This window comes from Pungitius pungitius, chromosome 6, assembly GCF_949316345.1.
Source record: "Pungitius pungitius chromosome 6, fPunPun2.1, whole genome shotgun sequence".
In the NCBI taxonomy this organism is placed as follows: Eukaryota; Metazoa; Chordata; class Actinopteri; order Perciformes; family Gasterosteidae; genus Pungitius; species Pungitius pungitius.
Genome location: NC_084905.1, coordinates 7,504,070 through 7,529,889, shown reverse-complemented (window position 1 = coordinate 7,529,889; position 25,820 = coordinate 7,504,070). Strand labels below are relative to the sequence as shown.

Here is a 25,820-nt window from a genome sequence, read left to right as displayed (position 1 = left end):
TTAATCATTTGTGAAATTGACTCCTAGACTGATACTGACGTAGGATGACGGTTTCAGCGCTACCCTGTTTTTGTTAATATTCACATAACTCTCCCCACAGTTGTTACATGTTGTGTTATATAGCGGACAGCAGATAGAAATTGGCCTCCCTGGCTCACACACAATGCAACTGTGGATTAGTGTGCATTGTCCCCACAAAATAAATGAATAAATAAAGTTCCCAGACCGTTCTGGCGCAACTTGAGAACAAATACCATTGCAATCAAAGATATCACAATATCAAATGGTTGCAGTGAGGTGTGACGCTCAACTCGAACCAATCCTTGAGCCTAGATAATAAATGAATAACTATTCCTGTGAAATGTAATGTCCTTAAATTTCCATTTTTAAAGAAGTCAAAATGGAATAGAAATCATCTGACATCTGTCATATTGTTTTAAACTTAGTTTTCAGGCTGCAGCGCTGATCGCATGAAGAAGGTTTACGGGAAGTTCTGCAGTCGCCACAACGAAGCCGTCAATCTTTACAAAGACCTGCACGCCAAAGACAAACGCTTCCAGGCATTCATCAAGGTCGGCACTCGCTCTTCTACACATGTACACGTGTGTGACGCCCTGCACAGGATTTAACTGTTTACTCACCTCTGGGCACCTTTGGGTCTATGCAGAGAACGATGAGCAGCAGCATCGTGCGAAGACTCAGCATCCCAGAATGCATTCTGCTCATCACCCAGAGGATCACCAAATATCCCGTTCTCATCCAGAGGATACTGCAGCACACTAAAGGTACGGACCTAGGACTCGCCCTGTAACAGAGTCGGTCTGAGGAGCAGCGAGCCCTTTGTGTTGTCCATGCTTCATGTGCTTCCTGTTCGCACAGACTCGGATGAAGACCATGGCTGTGTCTGTGAAGCTCTGCGCCGCGTGAAGGAGCTGATCAAGGCTGTGGACAGCAAGGTCAACGAGCAGGAGAAGAAACAGAAGCTGAGGGAGGTGTACAGGTACGCGAGTCAGAACAGACACTCATTCATTTTGATTTCTTCTTTCTTTTCGTCCCTTGATTGCCTCGTGGACATCCACAACAGCTTTTATTCATTCTTTTTTTTGACAATTCACGTTCAAAAGTGACGTTGTAGGAAGTCCATAAATAAATGTCTACTTGAGATTTGCATCACCACCAGAGCAGATTATGCCAGGAAATATTCTCCTACTTATTCCTATTTTTCAGGTTTCTCTCTTCCACTCAGCCAATACTATGGCAATCTTTGTTCTTTTGTATGAAGTAAAGAAGCAGGATCAGCTTATACCTTTGAGTCCACAGTGGGCGGGGGATAATCGCAAGCCTGTTTTTTATGATCTTCCAGTCGCACCGACAGCAAGTCCATCATGAGGATGAAAAGCGGCCAGATGTTCGCTAAGGAGGACCTGATCAGAGGGAGGAAGCTTCTGCACGACGGAGCGCTGCAGCTGAAGAACTCAGCTGGGCGACTCAAAGGTACGCGGCGCCTCCGAGAGGAAAGCCTGGAAGGCCCCGGTAACCAGAGGCCTCTCAGCATGTTGCATCCTCTTTTGTGTTGCAGACGTCCAGGCCATGCTCCTGTCGGACGTGTTGATCTTTCTTCAAGAAAAAGACCAGAAATATGTCTTTGCCTCATTGGTAAGCTCCTCCATCGGTTTGTTTCTCTGTGTATACATTCTCACAGAGAAGATTCAGTCTGATGTGGAGCTCTCTGCCCTCAGGACCAGCGCTCCACCGTCATTTCTTTACAGAACCTGATAGTCAGAGAAGTGGCCAACGAGGAGCGAGGTCAGGCTTCTTCTTCTTCTTGGTTTGATACAACATAAGCCTGCGATCGAGTTGGTGTGAATCAGTGAACAGAGGGGAAATGGAGGAGTGAGTGAGTGTGGCGTCTCTCCCGCAGGTCTCTTTCTGATCACAGCTGGAATAGAGAAACCAGAGATGGTGGAGGTGTTGGCCAGCAGCAAGGAGGAGCGTAACACGTGGAGAGCCATCATACAGGACGCCATGCACTGCATGTGAGGACGCGCAACACTCTTTTTTTGTTCTGTGTTGACTTTCAGTGGGTCTCTCAGTATGATAGCATTAGGCGAGCAAAAGAATCACTTGTGTCTTGGGAAAAATGTTTAAAAGATTCAGTGAAAAATACGTGGAATAAAGTTAATTATATCAATAATGTTGACATGATGGGTGTACAAACTGAACAGAATGAATAAAACCAATATGGTTAGCATGTCAACTGTGAACTGTTTACACCAGTAACGTTGTGAGCGAGAAGAGTTGTTTCTGAAAGAACAGAAGTGATGACCCAAGTTTTATTGTCCTTTAAAACATGGTTTTACACGTAGACAGAAAGCTTCACAAACCTGTGAGGTTGTTAAGATGCTCCCAGCAGGGACATATTAACGCTCTGTAAGTGGCACAGTGTCTTTCAATGAGCTCTCCGGTTCCTTCTGGCCCAGAATAAAACTTGTCTGGTCATATTTGAGCTTCATAGTGTTTGCGTGTCTACAGGGAGAAAGACGAGGACGAGGGAGTCCCCAGTGAGACAGAAGAGGACAGGAGGCAGCAGGAGAGCAGAGCAAAGGAGATCCGAGGTGACCCCCCCCCCCTGACCTGTGACATCATCAATCAATCAATCAAATTTTATTTGTAGAGCGCCTTACAACAGCCAAAAGGTGCATAAGACGCTTTCCAGTTAAAACCACAAAACCGTAATTAAAACCTCAGATATATATAAAAATAAAAATAGCAGTCCAGTCGGAGGCTACGTATTAAAAGCTTGTCTGAATAGATGTGTTTTCAACTGTGATTTAAAAACATTTCATATTCGATTGTTTGATGCCCTCGTTTTCATGTCACTTATACAGCCTTTTGTGTTTTGTTCCAGAGCTTCTACGAAGGAAAGACGAGCAGATCATCTCTTTATTAGAGGAGAAGGTCCACATCTTCAGGGACCTGGGGGACTCTAGTCCCGCCCCCGACGATACCAATCCACCGGTCAGAGAGCGGATGTTGTTCATGGCCACACCCGACGACGTCACAAAGGGGGAGCCAATCATGATGGAAGCCCTGAGGGAAGGTGAGCAAGGTCTTCTGGGGTCACATGGCGCTGTCTTGTGTCCCAGAGGTTGAACCCTGACACTGTGTTTGATATTCCCCGTGTGCCTCCAGTGGAGATCCTGCACGGCTTAGTCAACAGCGGCGTCGGTGGAGCCGGGTGCAGTGTTCCAGTCAGCCCGGCAGGGGGCAGCGTGGGACCCGTCTGTCTGCCCAGGAGAGCGGAGACATTCGGGGGCTTTGACAGTCACCAGATGAACAGCAGCAAGAGTAAGACACACACACTCGTATGTGTCCTTTGGTCAGCAGTTACCTAAATGCTGTTGCTGGTGTACTACAGTCAGTCCTGAGTCAGCAGTGATGTACATAGTTTCAAATTCCTGTGAAACATGACAGCAGGGTGCTCTCACATGTGGGCTGCTGTGAGAAAAAAAAAACCTCTTTTCTGTCCCTAGATGGAGAAAAGGAAGAAGGGGATGAATCACTGGACCTCCGTAGGACTGAGTCAGACAGCGTGTTGAAGAAGGTGTGTGTGTGTTGTGTATATTTCCGTCTCCACAATTCATTATTCATAGACAGTGAGAACAGTTTGTTCCAAGATCTGTTTTTAAAAATGGATGTCGACGTCACTGAGTTCACTTTCCAAAGCAGGAATGGCAGAAAGTGTTTTGAGCCAGCGGCTAATCCCCATAGTTCCCATCAGTGACCATGTGAATGTTACGTTATTATGTTTTTTGATCTGATTCACCAATGATGTGTTTCCCCAATATTTCAAATTCATGGCATTATTAACATTACAACGACTCTTTTTTACATTTGAGTATTGACAAAATCAGTTTCATAGCTGAGCAATATTTAAGACTGCTTTTTTAACGGTACGACAGGGTGGGGGGTGGTGCTGTGCAAAATTAAAGAAGCGACGGCGCATGCGTGAGGACCTTTCTGTAATTCTCACAAAAGCAAAGTCATCAACCCCTGCCTGTCAGCAGAGACAATGCAAGTGGAATTAAAACCAATTTACCCATGAGACCCCCCAAAAGGGCTCTTGGGGTGGATTTGGGGAACTCTTGGAGTCCAAAAGCTCACAGCAACATTTACATTGCAATTTACATGCTCAAATCACTACTTAAACACCAACTAAATGAATAACCAATTATCGGAACCAATTAGCCCAAGTGACAAATCTCACATATGATCTCTTTATTATGACCCTGACAATATTCAAAAAGACCTTTTGGTTGCAGGCACATATCCACACTGCTTTCAGTCTGACTTCAACTAGCTAGTGTTAGCATGCTAACATTTCCCCTGCTAACCAGCAGCAGATTAACAGTACCACGAGAGCGTGTTTGCATGCTGAAAATAGCATCCAGCTAATGCCACTGCTGTGTCTACTCGCAGGCTCGCTGCAATGTAATTTATTATGTTCCATTAGCTTACCTCCCTGCTCACAGCCGGCTGGCATTACAGTATGGCTGTGTGATGATACATTTGATGTGAACATTGATTTGTGTGTTTGTGCCTCAGGGAGCCACTGCCAGCCTCCAGATGTTGCTGAAGAGAAACAATGAGGTAGGCAGGCTGTAACCAGAAGCACCCTTTCAGCCTCTGTGCATGCTACGAAGCAATTCACGAAGTGTGGCAACTAGCTTATAGCGTCCGCAGTGAGAAGCCACTCGCTCTACCTGGTCAACAGGAGTCAGGAAGCTAAAACTTGCTGGCACACAAAACGTGTCCATTCCCTGCAGAGAGCCAGATGAACTACAATTACTGGAAGATGTGACACTGTTTCCTTTTCTCACAAGGGTTCGTTGAAATAGATTCAACGGTTTGTGTATTAGCAGATGCATAGTGTTATATCCGCCTCCAGAATAATGTGCTGTTTTTCCAAAATGGCACAGGATAGAACACGCTTTCTCTTACATACAAAAGTGCTAAGTTAGCAAAGGTATTACTCTTTGAATATTATGCTGAAAGGTGTAATATGCTGCTTTATGATTGCTCTTCTAGTGATTTAAACGCTCACTTCCTGTCTGCATGGCAATGCTTTAATTTAACGCTTTGTGACTCCAGCAGGTGGAGCACAGTGTGACACATCTTCACAGCCTGCTGATCTCACTGCAGGTACCAGTCACACAACTTCATTAAAAAGGCTACTACACACACACACACACACACACACACACACACGGCGTGCTAATTCCTCTCCTGCCCAAAGGCCGTGGTGGTGCAGCAGGACTCGTTCATCGAGGACCAGCGGCAGACGCTGAGCGAGCGGCTCACCGCCAATTCCTCCAGACACTCTTCGTCGTCCTCGCTCTCGTCGTCTTCCTCGTCCCGCCCCTCCTCCCTCATCGAGCAGGAGAAACACAGGAGTCTGGAGAGACAGCGGCAGGAGGCGGCCACCCTGCAGGTTCACTTTCACTGCCGCTTCCCACATAGATTTTTGGTCATTGAAGAGATTTGGCGGCATTGCTTTGTTTAATTGTATTTATTTGAAGGAGTACTTGTTCTTTTGTTTGTTGCAGAAACAGCAAGCTGCACACCAGGAGGAAAAGAGGAGGAGAGAGAAGGCGTGGGAGCTGAAGGACAGGTGTCTGGCAGAGCGGGAGGAGAAGCTAAGGGCAGACGAGGACCAAACCCAAATGAGGCGTCGGGAGGTGATGGAGGAATGGGAGACGCTCCGGAGGCGGAAAGAGGAGTACCAGGTGGAGCTGGAGAGGCTCAGGGAGGTGCAGAGGAGGCTGGATAGAGACAAGGAGGCTTTGAAGAAAGACACTGAGAGACTTGAGGCCATGAAGAAAGACAAGGTCAGAGTCCCTGGGGGCTTTTTCTCTCCATGCCCAATCCAGTAATGAAAATAACTGTTAGCTAATTGTTGGAGTCGGTCCACACCTCCACCCACACAGATGACCGTGTGACCGTATATGATCAAACATGATTTTAAAGCTACCATTAGTAAAAAAACCATTTCATTTATGGGAATCCCAAACACGTCATTTTGGCTTTCCAAGTCCCGCCCCCCTCACCTGACAGTTGTCCCGGCCTCGCTCCTGGCTCTAGACTAACTTCCTGTTCAGCGGGTTGCAGCTGGTCCTGCTTCATCGATGTGTACTGGTGGTACCTGTTAGCCGGGAAGGAAGCACACTAGCACTTCTCTATTCCACAACATTAGGATGTTGTGTAGCTAGAACTGCCCCTTGAGATGTGGGCTATCTGGTTTTAAACGAGGTCCTCTATGACAATTGTACCATACAAGCAGTTGAAAACAAAAATAACAAGATAATGCAATGATACTTAATACAGCAAGAAAATCTAATGAAAGAATGAGACCTACAGATTCAAGAGGTTGTGCTTGAACAGAGGAGGAAAATGGATCATTGTATCATCAGCAATAGAATAGTCAGTGATAGCATAACCATAAGACATAATATAAAGACAGCAGTTCCCTTCAGGGTGTCACTGCTGGGTAAAGGTGGATCATGGTGCGTGAGTGACCATGTGTCTGGTGTCTCTATTTACAGTCGGAGCAGCATCATCTGTACCAGCGGACTCCCTCCACCACCTCCGAGGAGTCCGTAAGGTTCCACAGCTCCGGGTCTCTGGATCTTGAACCCAAGGAGGCAACAGAAAAGCCGAAAGTGGTAAAAATGAATTGCAGAAGAAATTCCAAGGAGGGTTTGTTTCCATTTAAAAGTCCCATAACAAGTAAAAAGAACTTTCCTTTTTTTCTGAATGTGTCACAGGTGGAGCTCTCAACCTCCGCCCCGACCAAAGAACCTTTCCTCCGCATTGGATCCAAGAGGATGAAGAAAAACTTCAACCCCTTTTCCTCGTCGTCCTCTTCCAAGACTCAGGGAGCAGAGAAGGAGTCTCAGCTCCCCAGCAGACTGCTTCAGCTGACCAAACCCAAGGAGAAGAAGGACAAGAGGAAGAAGAAGGGCAAAGGAGAACAGACAGGTGACATGAACAAGCTCCATCTTGCTGTTTCATCACCTGGGAATATGTCTTCATGTGAAGAAAGAATCTATTTGCTTCTTCTGTTAAGTTAAACATAATGGGAAGAAATTATCATTTTAGACCAATCTAAACAAAAGTATGACATTTGTCATAATTGACAGCCTCCATCAGAATTTTCATGATCTATTCTCACTGCCTCTTCATGCTACACAATGTTTGCTTTGGAGAAATATCCTCATTTACTGTTGCCTTCTGTTGTGAATGGACTTGTACAGCACTTTTCTAGTCTTCTGACCACTCAAAGCGCTTTAACACTACATGACATCACTCACCCATTCATACACTAATGACAGGACCTACCATACACAGTGGCACCTGCCCATCAGTAACTAACATTCACACACTGTAGTCTCAGCTAGACGAGCAATGCTGGGATTAAGTGTCTCGCCCAAGGACACATTGACATGCAGGTTTGCCGGGCCTGGGATCAAACCAACAACCCTCTGATTGGAGGACGGCATAATTTTTTATGAGTACTTTAATGTATATTCTGAGGCATGAAAGTTCCTGTAAAGAGGTTAATGTTCTTGAACTTTCAGTCCTCCATAAAGGCAATTCATTATTTTGTACAGCTCAAACCACAAAGTGGCCTCAGAGGGCTTTCCAACCAGGCAAAGAGATTGTTAGCCTAGAAACATGGGGGTATTAGCTGGACTCCCGTTCAAAAGCAAAACCAATCCCCCTACGAGTCCGTCCTAAAGCTCACTGAAGAATAGGTTTTTATTGTTTTGTTTAAAAAAAAAAGAGTAATGTTTAAGTACAAATAGTGTTGCTGAGCCCCATTCTGACCTGTGTGTTCCTGTCCTTTTAGAAAGCACAGCTGGAGTGATGTTGGATCCTCAGAACGACGGGGACATCTTCTTCTGCTGAGGACGGGGACAGCTTACATGTGAAGCAATGCAGACTGCATATGCCTCTGGGCACTGTCCCCACTTAAAGGATGGCAGTCCAACTAACACGAGCACTCACCTCCTCCGTGAGTCCCCAGGTCAATCAACAAATACACCCCCCCCCTCCTACGTTTCATCAGTAAAAGATGCCAAGGAGGACCGAACAAGAGGAAAAGCTGTTTTTGATTTCTCCTGGCTGCAGGGAGAACCCTCAAATCTCCTCCAGAATCCAAACTGTAGCTTCAACACAAAGCAACAAGTGCCATTTCTTTCAACCCTCTGTGAGTATTTCACACGCTGCTAATGCGCCGTGTGTCCCTCCCTCCGGCTTCCAGCAGCTATCGACCCTGAGTGGGTGCAGAACCCAAAGCGCAGGCTTCCAGATGCTATTGATTGACACGTCAGCCACCAGAGAGAAGGATGAGCACCAAAGACTTTTAGTGCCTTAAGTTTCTGATCTAGTCTCCGTCTGATGGACGGAACCAACGCTCAGAAATGGTCGCCAAGCTAAAGAAATCTGTCATCAATCCTTAAATGCCTTTTTAGTGTGACAATCACAGCAGTGCAACTCACCTGCAGCTCAACAGGATCAGGAATACACCGATTTTAAACATGCACTTTATTTCATTTTAACGGCCTGCCATTTCCCCTTCTAATCAGAATTTGGTTTGAGTAATTTGGTGCTAGACTGATCTGTAACAAACTAGCTGCATTTATATCCAAACCAATCTGCATTCTCAATGTATTGTGAATACACAGAGACCCAGGAACTGTTTTTTGCATCTTTTTGTAACTTGGAGCACAAGTTGAATTGAGTATTCGTCAGAAACCATTCGGGAAGGACGGAATACTTCATCAGCAGAATGACTTGAACATCCATGTCGATTTAAATCAATTTGGATAATTGCATTACTGATATTGCATTTGTTGGCCCCTCTGTAGAAAGAAAGACAATACTAATTTTGTCTTCAAAAGAGAGACAATCAGTGGTATTACATTCTACTTGGTAAATAATGTGGAAGGGTTAACATCACATCAAATGAAGGCTCTGACCTTAACTCTTTTATTTTTTACACCCTCGGTTTCATGATTCCACTTCCATTCGTCATGAGTTTATTGGAGTTCAACACAACCGTCTTTACACATTTAAACTTGTTTCAGAGTCCAGTTGGCGTGAGCTTCTTATTTTCTTGATAAGGACTTATATTTTGAAACTAAGAGGAAGAAGAGAGTACTGAGTACTTTGTCGCTACCTTTAACGTCTAGAATATTTACTGCACTTTTTTGTTTTGATCATTTGGCCGTTTCCTCACACACAGCCATTATTCGATAATCCACAGTACAAACTAAAAGCCTGGTTTATCCCAGACTTTTATTTTTGGATGAACAATTCTGAGTAAATTTACTCAGTATTTAATTGACACTGAAATGTGAAAACCTCAAATATTTTTGAAATGCTTTGGACTTTGAGTGAAATGTGGATAACTATAAATAGTTTCTCTCAAAAGAACAGATACTGTACAGATCCAAGGGCAAAGCAAACCTTTGGAGACTCGAGAAGAAAATATGGATTTCTATTTGTGCAAATTCTAATGAAATACCAATAAATACAAAATGATCACGGTATTTCTTCGGCACCAAACAGCGTTAAAAATATTCAAACTAGTGACCCGTTACATTTTTTTTTTACAGATCTGCTCCCTAAAGAAGAAAATATATGCGCTCTTTTGTCCTTTAAAAAGAGGGGGAGGGGGGGGGGGATTATTTTTTTTAATCTATGCATTAACTGGTCCTTCTGTGTCTACAGAGGTTTCACCCGACACTGTGAAGCTCTAACCGTCACTGCCTGAAACGAACTCTGAACGACACGCTTCTTTAGCTCTCTAGCTAACGTCGACCTGTCTTTGGCTGGCGAAAAAAGCTTTTGAACTTTAATGCTAACGTCATTTTAAAGAGAGTTAAGTAAGAACTAGAGGGCCTCCCTGCGAGCCTAAACATGGCTCAGTTTACATGTTGAATCATGTAACAGAAGCTTTTAAGCAGGACCAGCCTCTTCACACTGTGTCCTGGCCAGAAGCATTTTTTTTTTCCTGCTTTTCACTGACAGAAAATATTTTAAAAAACACACAAATATTCCTTTGATGTATGTTAATAAAATAATCACCTAATTTGGATTCTAGTCCGAATGTAGTAGATGAACGGAAATAAACCAAAAAACACAAAAGAAGGGAAATGCCATCCCTGTTAATTTATTTATCTTTTTGTGTCCGATCTGTTGAATCAGAATGTCCCTAATTACTATTGAACTAGTATTTTTAAATTCCCTCTGATGCTTGGTTGTTGGTGTTATGCTGAGCTATAAATTCAGCTACCTGAGATGTCTGAAACTTTCTGAAAGACTAGCAAGCACATAATGAAACTATGTTTCCTTTCTGTCATCTTTACACCAACGCTGATTTTCCAACAAAAGGCACAGTCGATTTAGGTATTGTTCTTTTATTTTGAGTAAATCACGGTAGAACTTTCACACGGTGAAAGTTCTACCTTGCTCAATTCATTTAAATATCTATTTAGATTTACCACCTGTGGTCCAAATAACCTCCTTCAGTGGCTTTCACTTGTCCTGTAATTTTGAGAGAGTGGAAATGACTCCAGTTGGAGGATCCATCCAGGGCCGTTCTCCATTATATAGTTTAATACACAATCTGCAGCTTGTGGATGCCTTGATCATAATAAGCTAACATGGCAGAAGATCTGAGGTTTGTGGTGGTTTGTCTGTCTCCTCCTTGTCATCGTTACCATTCAGCTAGCTTCACTAGAAGGACTTTTACGCACTCCCATTTAACCTTACAGGTTTTGAAATGTATTTGTACTAAAAACCAAAGGTACAATGTTTGTTCTTATTTTATGTACAAAGAAAAAAGGGCAAAGCAACACATTTTGTAAATATATTTTATGTACAAATTTGAACTTCCAGAGTACTGATAATTGTGGATTTTGTTTAGTTGGATGATTTTTTTAAATAAATAGTGAAGGTTTATTTATCTTTCCTCTTCCTGTTTTTCCAATGTACAGTCATTTTCTCTAAATAAATATAAATAAATATGCTGTTTGTCATGCAATGCAAGTTGTGTGGTTCCTGTTGGACGGGACAGGAAATGTACTTTCCCATTATGGTTGAAAATATTGGGTTATATTTTCTCTTAGCTTTTGAGGTCTTCATTATGGAACGTTTTAATTTTATATGCCTTTATGGCACGCTTTTAAACTAGGCCATAGCCCCCCATAATAAGCTTGAAATATAACATACTTGTCAAGGTTCCATCAGCTTTGTAAAAGTCTGCTTAAACCCTTAAAGCCATCATCAAAATGTTCAAGCACATTGACTTTTGTGAGAAAAAAATCTATGGAATAAGTTTGAGAACATTTCCAGGCCTTAATTTTGTCATAGCATCTACTGGCAAAGGGATATCAACTATTTTTGATGTGGTTAGTTGACCTGATGGACCTTAAGCCATTGATGATTTCAGTACATATAAACATGGGGCTTTTCCCTTGCATTCAAAAAATTGCCTTAAAAGCAACTACTTGTAAATATTCCAAATGGCAGCCCTACAGGAACTCTGTTAACTCTCAGAAGTAAAAAACAATGCAAAAAACCTGAGCACAATGGGCATTACTGTCATTTTCTTTTCTCCTGCGATTCGGAATGAAAACCTCATCTCAATATATTTACAGTGTAGTGCAATGATTAAGTACTATCATGCTGTCCCTTATTTGAGAACTTTTCATGTGACACTGAAACACAAATGATTGTTCTCCGACCTGAAGTGAGACTTGCGTCCATCATCCTTTGAATTCAAGCACAACACACTTCAAAAAGTGAGTTTATTTTCACCGTTAAAAACACACACCATCTGAATATTTTTTCCTAAAAAATTCCTTCCGTTTTTCCACATCGTTTAAAAGCCTTGCGTTTACTCAAAAACACTTTCACTACTTCAGAAAAAAATATGCAGTCTTTCGGGGCATCTCTTCAATCCAAGATCTCTCCGTGCAGCCTCCTCACCCCGGCTCTTCTGACGCTTGGCAAGGTGACTTTGAAGCATAGTCTCTGTGACAGTGTCCTGCACAATTCTTGTTGGTCCGTTGTGGCCCAAGCTTCTGGCCGTATAGTGACAGCTGGTGTGCAGCAAACATTCCACACCTCTAAGACAAAGACGCCACAGCTATCGAATGCATTGATCAATATCAAAAGTGCATAGGTGTTAAAGAGAAATGACATTTCACATCATTCAGTTTAGGGATCAGCTCCTGCTTCAAAACGGGTCTGTGGTAGTGAAGCGTTCTGCAGGACACGTTGTGCACGTCCACTTAAAACCAACATATGGAGTTGAAGCCTTCCACGGCCTCGTGTTCCTTTACCAGCAGCGTACCTGCAACTTAAGACGTTCTGATCTGCCATTTGTGCATTTTAATTTAATCCACAGATCATCTCACATTTTACTGTAATATTTTAGGAAGTAAACACATTAGGAATAGATTGGAAAACAATGTTTTTAAAGGAAGAATTAGCGTTTTAACGTTTTTTTGGGGCGGTCCAGGTTACAGCAGCTACCAGCAGACATCTGCTACATGTAAGACTTGAAGATACTTGTTCCTTTGTTTGATGCAGCCTTGGCCCCCAAAAGGGATACATTACGTTGAAATACTTAGTGTTAACACTACGGTTCCAATCACGCCTTCGAGAAGAACTCGCCATTCCCTAGTTAGTTTATAGAGACCGAGCGCAACCAAGAAAGAGAGATTCTTTATCCAGTAGAATTTACTTACTTTGTCCGTTGTAGACTGGATTTGTTTTCTCAAATTAGCCATTTTATTGAAATGATTCGTTATGAGTTTGAAACTTAATGTTCTGATATAAGTAGCTCCTTTTCCTCTCTGGTAGAAAGGGATGCTTTGTCATCACAACTGAAAGGCATTACTGAAAAATAGCACCAGGGACCTAAAGAAGCGTCCCTAAAGCATCCTCGCTTCATGAAACCAGAGACGGACCATAAACTCGTGTAGATCAAGTCATTGACTCGAAGACTTCTTTACAATTACAGGAGTCGTAACGTTAGCATGTTAGCCATATTAGCTAACAATTTCAGTGGGCGTGGTGTAGTGTGACCTCGTGTGCTCTGTCTCTATTGGCCCTGGGTCAGGGTGAGTTTTTTCCTCAGAGGTCAGAAGATCGGATGCCAACAAATCCTTTCATGGTTACGGATAAACTCCTAATAAAGCACCAGCATCCATTCTACAGTGCAATATCTTATTTCGTTATATTTAACTGGTCTTACTGCAGCCATCAATACTTTGATCAGTATTAATCATGCAGCGTTTTGTTTTAAGTTCGGTTGAGTTTGGAATACTGTCCTAAAAGTCGTCATTGTGAGACGGCTCTTTCGTGGTGGACTTTTATCCCACTTTAAAGAGTCTGCTGTACAGAACTCTGTCAGCATTTTCCTCATTGTGCAAACTGTACATTTCTAATGCACCCAAAGAGGCTCTGTAATAGAAACCTACACATTCGGCACCCCCCTGGGAATATTTCATTTACACCTCCCAAGCGGAAAGAAAATCTAATATTCTCCCTTGGTAGTTTTAAAAGCACATGAAAGAAAAAGGAGAAAAAATAGTGAATTTCCCAAATAAGACATTGAAGAATCACGCATTCACACAATCCTCTTGACATAAAAAAAGCACTCAGCGATGTACGGCGCTCCATCACACTGTGCTGTGCTCAGGGCTGATCCAGTCCGTGAGGTCCAGCTTTTGGGATTGGTCCTGTGTCCAGCTGCCCGCTGCCTGCAGAAGCTCCTCCTCCAGCCAGCGGAAAATCGCTGCCTAAAAGCGACGTGAGGAAAGATTAGAGCGGCACACTTTGGTCACTTTTTTTCATCCGCCACTACGGTAGCATTTGATTGCATAAATCCCCAAGCGCTTGTTTTTCCCCTTGATTGTCTTTCAAAGATTAAAAGAAAAGAAAAAAGAATCTTAAAAAGGTTCAGTTTGCCGACGTGTTTTTAGCAGTCAGAAAACATGTTGGCTGTCAATTCACAGCTGATGTGGCACCCGAGCATCTCCTGAAACCTGCCTGTGATACCGAGTAACAAAGCAGAGATGAGGAGTGAAATATCACTTGTGTAAAGCCGTGATGGAATAAATAGGAAATATTAGCAAATAAAGCGAGAGCGGCTCAGGATGGACAGGAGTGCAGTACGTGTCTGACGGCCGACCCTTCAGCTGTAAATGGATCTCTCTTCCAGTAATATAATCCTCCTCTCCTGTTCTTAGAGGTGGCTCTCTGACAGAAAGCTTAATCCCAACAAAAACTCATCCAAACACCAAAGAACCAGAAAGATATACATCAGAGTGTGTGTGTGCGTGCAGAGGGGATAACAAGCAGCAGGGATACTCCCGAGTGATCATAATCCCGGGTGAACACTGACAGCTCTTCCCTAAAGAAGAAGGGCTTCTTAAGCTCCTTCAAACTTGAAGTTGACAAAATGCCATCTTTTAAAATGTGTTTTTTAATTCCCAAGAATATCTTGAGTATAAATATCAGCTATGTTTTCCGTCGTGTTTTCATTGGCACGTCCCACTGGTCTCAGAATGCTGCATTCTGGCCAGGATTTTTCCTTATGCAAAGCACTATTTTATGAATCAAAAAGAATGACATTTTATATTTTACCTGATGATCTCTTACGTTATAAAATCAACTATTGCACAATGTAATTTACATTTGACGCTAACTTCCAAACAAAGCGTCTGCGCACTGTGTCCCTTCAAGGTGAACTCCCACCTATTTTCATTGTTCTAAAAAGGTTTAACTGGTCATCATCTCTACTTGGTTGGGCTGAGGAAAACGTCCATTTGGGCTGGTCTTCAACTTTTCTAAATTCTCCCACACTCCTCCACTCTTCATCTCCTCTCTCTTCACTGGTTACCAGTGGCTTCCCACATGCACTTCAAAACATTGGTGCTCACGTAGCATGCTGTGAATGACTCAGTCAAGAATAGATCAAGCTGCCTCTTCCTCCCTCACAGAGAGCAAAACACTAACAAACTGTAGACCCTAAACTGTACTTATAATGGCTCTTATTATTCTTAAATTTCACTTTCTTGTTCTTCTGAGTTTGTTTCCTTATGGTTGAAATGCACTCATTGAGTATAAAAGCCTCAGCTAAATGACTGTGCTGTAAAGTCGCTGACCTGGTTGCACATGGGAGGAGAACAACCATCTCCTGGTGACTCCCCGGCCAACAGACGATTTCACTGCTACATCAGTTGACGGTAATCATTTTTTCATGGACGCGGTCAAAATGAACACGTGGCGAGTCTCATCCGAACAGTAAGGGGCGCCCGTGGTGCATGTTGGTCCCTCGGGGAGCCTCGAGACGTCAGCCCCAGCAGTCAAGCTGCGTTGAGGAGGAGAACTATATGAAGAACTAGATCGATGCCAGAGTGCCAAATGTGTCGATACGTGAAACCACGACAATGGCCAAGCCACTGGGACCCGTCCGGCCCCGGGGCCCAAACCTTGTTCTCATCACTGGTGTTAACGCAAATGTGTCATGACAGCAGTAGGAGCCAAATGGGTTTGTAATGGGCCGTTGAGGTCTTTACATCGATGTTTTGATGATGAATAAATTATAACCATTAAAAAAAGGAGTGAGGCCCATACAGCTCACACCCTGCAGTCAGTGGGCCATTAGTCAGGCTCAGTGGAGACCCATGGGAGGCGCAGAGTGCTGGAAATTTCAGTATGATCCATCAAAATGTTTGTCACAGCTTAAAAACTGAATTGAGGTCAGGGGGGGGGAAGCAAACAAGCTGGAGACGAAGACGTGTATACATATTTAAAGATGTAGCGTTGAAGAATGAAAAGACACCGGCGCTGTGAATAGGACGGAAAAGAAGGTTCTGGGAGGAGCAGGCTGCTCGGGGACTCGGGTTGTGTCAACTTCTCATGGAGAACACAAGCTCAGGAAGACCTGAGCACGGAGTGCTCATTGTGTAACATGGACGCCTCAGACATTCAGAGGGTGAATAGAGCGCACTTCACATCGACTATAGTCACCGCACAGCACTTGAGAGAAAAGAGGTCATTATTAGAGCTGCTTTGACCTCTACGTTAACCCCTAAGCTAATTAATGACGTTTGAGGAGTCAACAACATGCCAGATTAATCCAAGCTGACCTCATTAAATACTCAATGACCAGTAAATAGCATTTAATCCGTCAGAATATTAAACTGAGGGCGGCTCACTAGTGTAACAGGCCGTAGTTGATCAACAAAAAAAAGAAAGAAGGTAAATATCAGCAAATACGGACAACTTTTCTTAATTAGATCAGGGCATTTCAAATTGTTATGATTTTTCACTTTCTTCTTTTAACTTCCAGATAGATAAAGTTCAAGAAGTGCCTTTTTTCACTGTAACATTTAAAAAATTAGGTACTTCCTTTCTGATGCAGAAAAATGAGTTCACGCATTCGTTAGAACCTCGGATCTACAGAAACACTCGGATTACAGGCACCATCCTGCAGAGGGTTTCATTTGTAATCTACCATTAATTGAGAAAACTGAATCCATCTCCGCTGGTGTTTGTCGTTTTCTGTTCAAAAATCTGTTGGACAACCGACCCAATCAGGACTCTTTAACCTACTTCATATTTACCCGGTATTACATTGAAGTCAACTTTAATGTGTGCATCTCTTCTACCAGATCTTCAGACATCCAGGAGACTTGAATTCGGATTAAGTATCTTTTCTTTAACCAAGCTAGTCTGCTAAACTTGTTGTTGCTTCTGCTGATTTTAAGTGAAACTTGACTGCTACTTGCTTTAGCTGTTACTGTTTCTTGTTTTAAGCTAACTTGACTGCTAGTACATCTCTCAGTGGATGTCTGCTGACCACCTGAAGATCAACCCTGACAAGACTGAACTGGTCTTCAACCTTCCGAAATTCTCCCACACTCCTCCACTCCTCCTCTCTGCCTGCATCTACTTCATAACATTGGTGCTCACATATCATGCTGTGAATGGCTCAGTCTCCATCCAGGACATGGTCAAACCCCCCATCCCAACATCAAGCTGCTTGTTCCTCCCTCACTGAGAGCAAAACACTCAACTAGATCACGACTCTTTGCTGTCCTGCTCCTAAATGGTGGAAAGAGCTCTCTGATGACATCAGGACCACAAAGAGCCGTTACATCTTCAAACTCAAGACTATACCTCCACTAAAACAACCCTAACCCTTAAACTGTACTTGGCACTTATCTATAACAGGTTTGAAACTGCTTATTTGATGAAAATTGTACTTTTTACTTGTTCTTCTGAGTTTGTATCTCCACGGTTGAAATGCACTTATTGTAGGTCGCTTTGGATAAAAGCCTCAGCTAAATGGCATGTCATGTAATAAACTAAATGAGGAGAACTCATGTCAGTTAGTCTTGTATCAGTGGTTGTTTTTTTTTTCTGCTTCCGCACTGTATTTGTGACATAAATCTGTGCTGTACGTCAGTGGAGACGCAGGGTGCGATGCGAGAGCTCTGGGTACCTGGATATTAAGTCACAGTTCAATTAGGCATAAGAGAATGTTTTCGGTGGGTAGTAGATCACTGCTCCGTGTGTCTACAGAAGATATTTTGTTTAAAGAATTGTACCTGGAACAATTGGATCCTGGGGTGTCCAGTTAGGCAGGTAGGTGCTTCCACGTGCTGACGAAGGCAGTGGGGATGAGCGAGTAAGGCACAGTGGTGATGGAGTTCCAGCTGTCTGACGTGGGGTCATAGCAGTCCAACGTTTTACACCGCTGTGTCCCGAAGTAACCGCCGACCACGTACAGCTTGTTCCCCGAGGCCACGGCGTGGCAGCTCATCCGCTTTGAGGTCATGTCCCCGACTCGGGTCCACTGGTTGGTGTCGCAGTCGAAGCGGTAGGCGGAGACGGCGGTGAATTCGGTGTCGCCGCCCATGATGAAGATCTGGCTGCCTAGGACGGCGGCCGCCGTGTAGCGCCACGGCTGAGGGCATTCGGCTGCGATATTCCAGCGGTTAGCCGCGGGGTCGTAGCATTGGACCTGGATAGAGCGACCACACGTGTTGGCGATCTGCCCAGTGCGGGATTTTGACGAAGGTTGACGTGCAAATCCACCAACCTTGGAGGCTTTGTCTCGGTGTATGGTTGTCCCTCCGAAAACAAAGAGTTTGAGTTTGGCACTGACCACAGCAGCGTTGCTCACTCCATCCCTCAGAGGAGCCATCATAGTCCATTTATTGCTGAGGGGGTCATATCTCTCCACCTACAGGGACATAACACAGCACCACTGTGATACCTGTCGCATTTTACTTCTCAATATTTTAAAGTCAGACCAGCGGGCAGAAATTATTTCTCCTGATAAGAAGTCGTCACCTGTTTTAGGGAGACAGATGGAGAAGCGGGAAAAACTCCCGCTATGGCTGTATGACCTCCAACGACGTAGAGACTATTCTCCAGCTCGGCTGATCCATGGCCGAACCTGGACAGGAGAAAAAAAAGAAACCAAGATATTTAAGATCAGTAACCGTTTCAAAACAATCATCCATTCCATCCTTTCGTTAGCTTGGCAGCTGCTAACTCCATTTTTGGATGCGTTTAAAAAAAAAAACTTATTATCTTTTACGGGTTTCCCCTGAAAGATGCCAAACTGCAGTCAGTGCAATAACAGGGTCATATAAAGTGGCATTGCAGGATACATTTGCATAACTAGCTAATCCTAGTTATTAACATACCACACTCAATAGTGGTGGAGAACTAGGAAATGCTTTGATTACTGTTGTGTAAGGTGTATCTTGCCTGGCTATTAGCATGGGTGCTCCTTTAGACCACTCTTCGTGGACGGTGTCATAGATCCAGACGTCTTTGGAGACTCCATTCTCCGACCCTCGTCCTCCAGTGACGTAAACCTTACAGCCGATGGCGCATGCACTGAACTCCTTTCTGGGGCTGGGGAGGTCCGCCTTGGGAATGATCTCCTTGGCTTTGTGGTCGACCTAAAAAAGGTAATCCAACAACAGTGGCTATTGAGTCTGTAAACAAAATATTGGTTCAGGTCAATGAAAAGATGTTTTTTAGAACGCTCGCAGCAAATGTGTGATCTGGGAACATTGAGGAGAAAACAAAGGTGGACATTGAAAAGTTTTTTCCCTCCTGAATATCAAAAATTGGTCTGCACTTCTATATTGCCAAGATCCTTAAGAAATCTGTCGCAAATCAATTATGGGACTTTCTACAAAACAATGCCTTGTTCTTTGATTTCCAGTCAGGATTTTGAGTGCATCACAGCACAGAAACGGCACTGGTGAAAATTACGAATGATCTTCTACTTGCATCGGACCAAGGACTCGTCTCTTTTCTTGTCTTGCTGGACCTCAGTGCTGCATTTAACACCATCGATCACCGTATCCTGCTGCAGAGACTGGAACACTTAATTGGCATCAAAGGAACTGCACTCAGTTGGTTTAAATCTTATTTATCGGATCGATCCCAGTTTGTGTTTGTGAACGGTGAATCATCGAGGACCACCAATGTTGGTCACGGAGTCCCACAAGGTTCTGTGCTTGGACCGATTCTATTTACCCTAAATATGCTTCCTTTGGGCGACGTTATCAGAAAACACCGCATAAACTTTCATTGTTATGCAGACGATACTCAACTGTATCTATCGATCAAGCCAGAAGACACCAACCAGCTTGTTAGACTTCAGGATTGTCTTGGAGACATTAAAGCTTGGATGACCTGCAACTTCCTGATGCTAAACTCGGTTCCTAGAGTTTTAAAAAGTAGGATGCGGGACAGAGCCTTCAGTTATCAAGCTCCTCTTTTGTGGAACCAGCTTCCACTTTCAGTCCGGGGGACAGATTCTTTCAGCTCATTTAAGATGAAGCTTAAACCGTTCCTCTTTGATATCGCTTATAGTTAGGGCTGGCTCAGGTTAGCCTGGACCAGCCCTTAGTTAAGCTGGACAGAGGATGTTGCACGTGTACAGACTGTATATTTGCAAAATGTGTCATTTGCAATTTTTGGGCTCTACAAAATGAAATGGATTTAATTTAATATATCCATCTAGCTAAACCCTCTGCCCGAGTATAGATTTTTGTTTCCTTTTTGACATTAACTGAGTAAAGTGGACATTACCTGGGAGTGATGATATGTGTTCGCATTATTTGTGTTACTGCTTTAATCTGCATTATGAATACAGAGGATGTATTCTGTTGTACAGATTTCAAAGCCCTCTGTGATATTTGGCTGTACACCTGGAACTCAATCCAGGATTAAACACAAAACACTTAATGCGTTGACTAAATATGTAGTCGTTTAGGTCTTTCACCTGGTATATCTTGTCACACATAAAGGTCTGGCCTCCCAGTATGAGCAGCGTGTGGCCGGCCTTACGTGGTCGAGCACAGGGACTGGTCACTACTCCATCGTTCTGAAGGATTTTCTTCTTACACTGCATTGCCTCTTCTACTATTGACCTGCAGGGGAAAGTTAAAAACACCACATGAGACATGAAGACACTTTAGTTGCATAACAATTTTCTGAAACGCTTGGCGTAATTTTCTGCTGCTGACATGTCTCAATTCCCACAAGTGTCCTTTAAAGACAAGTCTAATTTGCATAGTGGACCACTAACTCCGATGTAAAACCTCTAGTTAAGAACCGAGTGTGGACAGACTTGGAAAGGAGAGGTAAAAAGTGGGAAAAGGGAGAGCAGAGGAATGAGGGGCAAAGACAAAAAGGGAGAAGAGGTCAGGAAATATTATAGGAGAGGATGAGACAGGAAAGAGGATAAGAGATGAAGGAAACTATGAAAAGGAGAAAGGGAAGAGTAGAGGAAACAAGAGAAAAAAGTAATTAAAGGAGTTTACAGGACAGAAAGAAAAAGATGAGAAAAAAAAGGGAGGATAGAAAACGAGAGGAAAAGAGTCCATCACATGACACAATTTTAAGATGAATTCTATGTTGATTTCTATCTTAGAGATTTGAGCATCATACTAAGCCCTTAATGTATCAGTGGATCAGTAAATCAATGCTCCTCTAATCTCGATCTAAATAGTGTTTCCATAAAGGGACGTCAGATGATTCCTATCAGGCTTGCAATGCTATGCTATGCTGAATGCTCATGCACTGTTCCCCCTGGTAACTTTAGATGCTAAATGTAACTCGAGTTTGAGCACTGCAACGAGAGCAAGAGGGGGTGGGACTGAAGTTATGTAAGCAATATCTCCCTGTATTTTAAGCGTGTATTTTGTAATCTCGGGTTGCACATTGAAATGGAGAGCTTTTTGTATCGATTCATGCAGCCCCTGGAAAGAGCGTACCTGCTCCTTTTGTCTGCCATGACCAGCTCTTCACAAGCCACGGCCTCCAGCAGACACTCAGATGGCAGCAGAGCCAGCCTGATGCCTCTCAGCAGCTCCGGTAAATGGTGACGTCGACCCTCCAGGTCGTACCGAAGCCACCGCATCACAGAGCTGAACACGACCTGCCGCGCGAGTCAGAAATAACAAATCACATAAATATCTATATATATATATATATATATATATATTCAGAAAGGGGGCATTTAACTGGCATGGACCCTGTTGCTATTACACGCTGCTATGATGGACAGGACCAAATGCATTTGGAGGCACACACGCAACGGATTAAAGATGATTCGGGACAAAAACAGGGAATGGCACCACTCACCTCTTCATCTTCTATCTCCAGCTCGTCGCTGAGGATGAGCTCCAGCAGCTTATCTTTAGAGAGACTGTAGAAATCCTCAGATTCTCTTACCTAAAAGGACAAACCAATCCTCAGAGATCTTTAAAAAAAGTACAATACTATAATTAAGTCATTGGAGGGAAATGAAGACAGCTACTGGCTACTCCCACACGTAACGGTAACCCTTGAGAAGCTTTTGTATCAATGCAAATACCGTCTCATAGTGTAACAGACACATCCTCCACGACAGCTCGTACAGCCTTTTGCACTGATGGGCGTCTGACAGCAGCATCATCCCCAGGCAGTTGGAGGAGTGCAGGTTCTTTTCCAAAAACTCAGCTGCAGCGTCCCGAATGTCGTGGAACTGCAGCATGTCACCGGCCTCCAGCAGCGACTCAGCGTTCTCCTCGTTGATGATGACTCGAGACGAATAGGCAAAGTCCAGCAGGAGCTCCAGGACCTGAGAAAGTCAATTTTGAACATTTTTAGATTCTTTACAGCAGCCACCTTTTGCTTTGATGACACTTTGCAAACTCTTGGCATTCTTTCAATCAGCTTCATGAGCTAGTAAATTAGAGAGTTAATAACCATCAAAATGAATAGAGAATAATTGAAAAACACTCAAAGACGAATAAGGCCTGACCAATCAGATCCAACAGATGTACATTTTGGGTGCCTTTATACAAAAATAACTTTCTGATGCTCCCTGACGTTACAGCGTAAAACTGCCCTCGCTAACGGCAGCAGTACCTCGGGGTGAATGCTGTCTCGGAAATTGACGTCGCTGTCCAGACTCTCTCGAAGCCCTCCACTGAACATGGCCTCAAAATACCTGCTGCACGCAGCCAGGACAACCCTGCAAGACACAGACCCGGCACTTGCACAGAGAACTGGAGACGTTGAAGTCGGAAGCACAAATGTTTCGTGAGTGTGAGTCTTTACCTGTGGCACGGAAAGGAGCGATCCCCTGCCCACAACGTGACGTCAGTGAACATGCACTGCTTTCTCAGCGTGTTCAGTTGGGTCAGGACGCTGTCGGGGTGTGAAGGCTTGTGGAACAGCGAGATGTTCATGGAGCCCGTGCTGGTGCGGGACTTGCGATTCTCATGGACGGTCACCGACATGGCTGCTTCGTACGGCCTCGCCAGGGAGTCGCCCGAGACGATCACTCACACTGCCAAGTCGCGACAAGCAGGAGGAAACAGTCACATCATCAAGGAGAGGGCAGATACACACAAAATGAAGCTACAGACAGTGAGCTTTGTCTTGTAGCGCTTCGAGATCGGGTTGGATTCCCCCCAGATCAGTCTCCGCATGGCCTTGACTCTCAATGCAGTACAACCACAGCTAGAAGTACTAAAACTCAGTAGTGTGACTTGACAAAATGAGGTCATACGTTTAAAACTCAAACGTGGTTAAAAGCCAGCCTTACCCACGTGTCCATTAAGTAATTTTCACTCAAAGCCTCAGTGGATCTTTGTCATGGGACTGTTACATAAAATGTTTTGATAAACTAACAACTTGAGGGGGGTGGGCGGGTTTGGTCGATGGATGGTGCGTCTCTGACTTGCACAAACACGCACATGCAAAGTCCACCAGTGTAATCAAATCCTGTATTTGCTGCAGTTTGTCGTGGCAGTGATTCATGCTCTGCAATTCTCATGACAGACTGTGGCCAGCCATACAATCAACCTTCAACCTTCTTCCCTGTGTGTGTGTGTGTGTGTGGGGGGGGGGGGGGGGGTCTGCAGTTTCCAGTTACATATTTAAAAACTATACAAAGACCTATGGTAATGAAGTAATAACATATTCAAAACATATTCAAGTTGCATTGAACAATATAAGGTGGGTGGAGTTGTACCAGAAATTGTTGACTGACATCACAATTCAGGTATGTTGAGGTGAGTTAACAAGCACCTCTTCAAAATCTAACTGAGAATTATCTGAATCTTATCAGTACATGTCCATTGAATTCAACGCCATAACGGCTCTTTATTCTACAAAAGGATGTCCATTTTATTTTTTTCCCTGCCTGCCTCTCATATCCCCTGTCACCCATTTCTGTGCATCATCTACAGATTCTTTTGCAGCCGGCGAACACTTGACTGTTGAGCCAGAGGTAAGATGCAGCTGTATCACATTAATGGCATAAAAGTAATGGTTTCAGAGGCCAAGACACGTCCATCAAATGAATAATCCAACACGCCTCTTAGGTTATGGCCTCAGCGCCCAGGGACCAACGAATGGAGGAGAGCTTTTTACTGGACAATTAAACAGGGCAGCATTTGTTTTTCCTGTAAATCCACCCAGAGGCCACTGTGGTTCAACAATAAACTGCAAATACAAAAGCCATAATAATAATAATAGCGCTGATGTCAAACAGAGCAGATTCATTCATTCTCATACACTCATGTAATCAGACGGAATGGTCATGGAGACGACACAGCGGCCCCTGAAAGAACGCCTCACCTGGACAGGTAACTGGCTACAATAAAACGATAAGTGACCGAGACGAGGAAGTGGAAGTAGCAGAGGGTCATGGGGACAACGTCTCCTCGTACGCCTGAACACGGGTTTAACAGAGCAAGTTGCTCGCAGTTAGCTTCCGAGCTAGGAACCGAATAAGCTCATTCAATCAGCAATGCCGGCGACATATTCTGGTCGTCTATGTATAATTGTTATGCGGTGTGCACTATATACACACTTTCCCAGAATTGACTCGCACAAAACACAAACAAGTTATCCAAGTCCCTACATGACGTTTTAGGGAACCGAGGTGGCGCTCGCTCTGCTATGCAGACAACTTCAATGTGTCGATGGCTATTCCGAAGCCCTTCAACTTACCCGACGGTAACACAACTAACATGAGTCGCACAACTGCACGTCGGGGAAGAGTAGCCGCAAAACATGGACTTTAATCTTACCTCATCGATGTTTTGAGGACTGAAAAAGTGTACACGACGCTCTGAAGTGGGCATTAGCCATTAAAACTCCATCGTTAAGCTAGCTAATTTATCTGGTTGAGATCGGTAACTAACGTTAGCGTTAAACTACGCTCCCACTAAGTGTCTCCATCTGACCGCCCGCGTGGGAACTACAAAGACGTATTATTGTTTTACTCACGTTTAAAATACTAGGTTAAATCCTCAGAACGTGTATCATCGGCTTCGTTGATATAGACATTATATTTCTGTGCCCATCACTGGAGTGCTCATTGTTATTTTTAGCCGTCTCTGCTTGTCTGACTGGTTTGGGATGATAGAAAGAGAAAAACACTCAATACTCCAGCAAAATCAACAGCCAATGACTTGGGTGAATTATAACCGACGTCTTTCTAGCCAATCACCAGTCTCGCCCTGTTGCAAACTGCCTTCTAATCCAATGAAAGGGTGATAAGGCGGTGCTTCAAAAGCTTTGCAAAGGAAAACTGGCATTTAGTTAGACCAGGGGTCGGCAACCCGCGGCTCCAGAGCCGCATGCGGCTCTTTCATCCCTCTGATGCGGCTCCCTGTGGCTTTTGAAAATAATTAATGAGTATTTAATTAAAATGTATTTTATTTTAGTTTGTTCGTTTTTAAAATGTAATTCTAAATTTGAAGATTATGGTGATCTTGTAACATCTAAATAAAACGTGTTAAAAAATGTTATGTCGCTGTTACGCTGTTACTATAGTAACAGCGTAACAGCGACATAAAATTTTTTAACCGCCAATGTGCGACACCCGCCAGCGCGCGACACCCGCCAGCGCGCGATTTCTTGAACTTTTCGAATCCCAGGTAGGACAACTATGGAGAATTCTAAGAAGAGAAAAGTGTCTGAAGAAAACAGAACGTTCAATGGTACGTGGACAGATTCATTTGCTTTCACTGCTGACGAGACGGGTTTACCAGTATGCTTAATATGTAATGAGAAACTAGGAAACAACAAAAAGTCAAATGTCGCAAGACATTTCCAGAATAAACACGCAGCCTTTGCTCAAAAATATCCGGATGGAGATGAGAGAAAAAAAGCCGTTTCGGAACTGATGCGGAAGGTTG

At 43.7% G+C, this 25,820-nt stretch overlaps 2 protein-coding genes across 10 annotated transcripts in view; one reads left to right on the top strand and one right to left on the bottom strand.

The window, feature by feature from the left end:
- The window catches only part of akap13 (A-kinase anchoring protein 13), a 60,612-nt gene extending 51,397 nt beyond the window's left edge, over positions 1 to 9,215 (top strand). For 6 of the 7 annotated variants that reach the window (XM_037452176.2, XM_037452185.2, XM_037452182.2 and 3 more), the window contains 18 exons: positions 447 to 572; positions 668 to 785; positions 880 to 1,000; positions 1,364 to 1,494; positions 1,580 to 1,656; positions 1,740 to 1,806; positions 1,922 to 2,036; positions 2,533 to 2,615; positions 2,909 to 3,100; positions 3,193 to 3,348; positions 3,534 to 3,604; positions 4,606 to 4,650; positions 5,152 to 5,202; positions 5,297 to 5,491; positions 5,607 to 5,888; positions 6,603 to 6,722; positions 6,825 to 7,038; positions 7,910 to 9,215. In XM_037452176.2, coding sequence (XP_037308073.2) covers positions 447 to 572; positions 668 to 785; positions 880 to 1,000; positions 1,364 to 1,494; positions 1,580 to 1,656; positions 1,740 to 1,806; positions 1,922 to 2,036; positions 2,533 to 2,615; positions 2,909 to 3,100; positions 3,193 to 3,348; positions 3,534 to 3,604; positions 4,606 to 4,650; positions 5,152 to 5,202; positions 5,297 to 5,491; positions 5,607 to 5,888; positions 6,603 to 6,722; positions 6,825 to 7,038; positions 7,910 to 7,968 — 2,223 coding nt within the window. In that variant the 3' untranslated portion in view covers positions 7,969 to 9,215. The remainder of the gene's footprint in view (positions 1 to 446; positions 573 to 667; positions 786 to 879; positions 1,001 to 1,363; positions 1,495 to 1,579; positions 1,657 to 1,739; positions 1,807 to 1,921; positions 2,037 to 2,532; positions 2,616 to 2,908; positions 3,101 to 3,192; positions 3,349 to 3,533; positions 3,605 to 4,605; positions 4,651 to 5,151; positions 5,203 to 5,296; positions 5,492 to 5,606; positions 5,889 to 6,602; positions 6,723 to 6,824; positions 7,039 to 7,909) is intronic. The other variant, XM_037452179.2, reaches the window with a different exon arrangement.
- Positions 9,216 to 11,862: 2,647 nt separating this feature from the next.
- Positions 11,863 to 25,085, bottom strand: enc2 (ectodermal-neural cortex 2). Of its 3 annotated transcripts, none has more exons than XM_037452186.2 (12): positions 24,907 to 25,085; positions 22,726 to 22,957; positions 22,534 to 22,639; positions 21,998 to 22,243; positions 21,766 to 21,855; positions 21,396 to 21,559; positions 20,402 to 20,549; positions 18,868 to 19,064; positions 18,445 to 18,550; positions 18,191 to 18,334; positions 17,697 to 18,112; positions 11,863 to 13,877 (listed from the first exon to the last, which is right to left on the bottom strand). In XM_037452186.2, exons 2-11 carry the CDS (start codon positions 22,905 to 22,907, stop codon positions 17,726 to 17,728), a joined length of 1,770 nt encoding a protein of 589 aa, XP_037308083.1. In that variant the 5' UTR covers positions 22,908 to 22,957; positions 24,907 to 25,085; the 3' UTR covers positions 11,863 to 13,877; positions 17,697 to 17,725. The 3 variants fall into 3 exon arrangements, with proteins under 3 accessions (XP_037308083.1, XP_037308084.1, XP_037308085.1); XM_037452187.2 differs by lacking the exon at positions 24,907 to 25,085 and adding an exon at positions 24,708 to 24,897; XM_037452188.2 differs by lacking the exon at positions 24,907 to 25,085 and adding an exon at positions 23,216 to 23,292.
- Between the last annotated feature and the right edge of the window lie 735 nt (positions 25,086 to 25,820).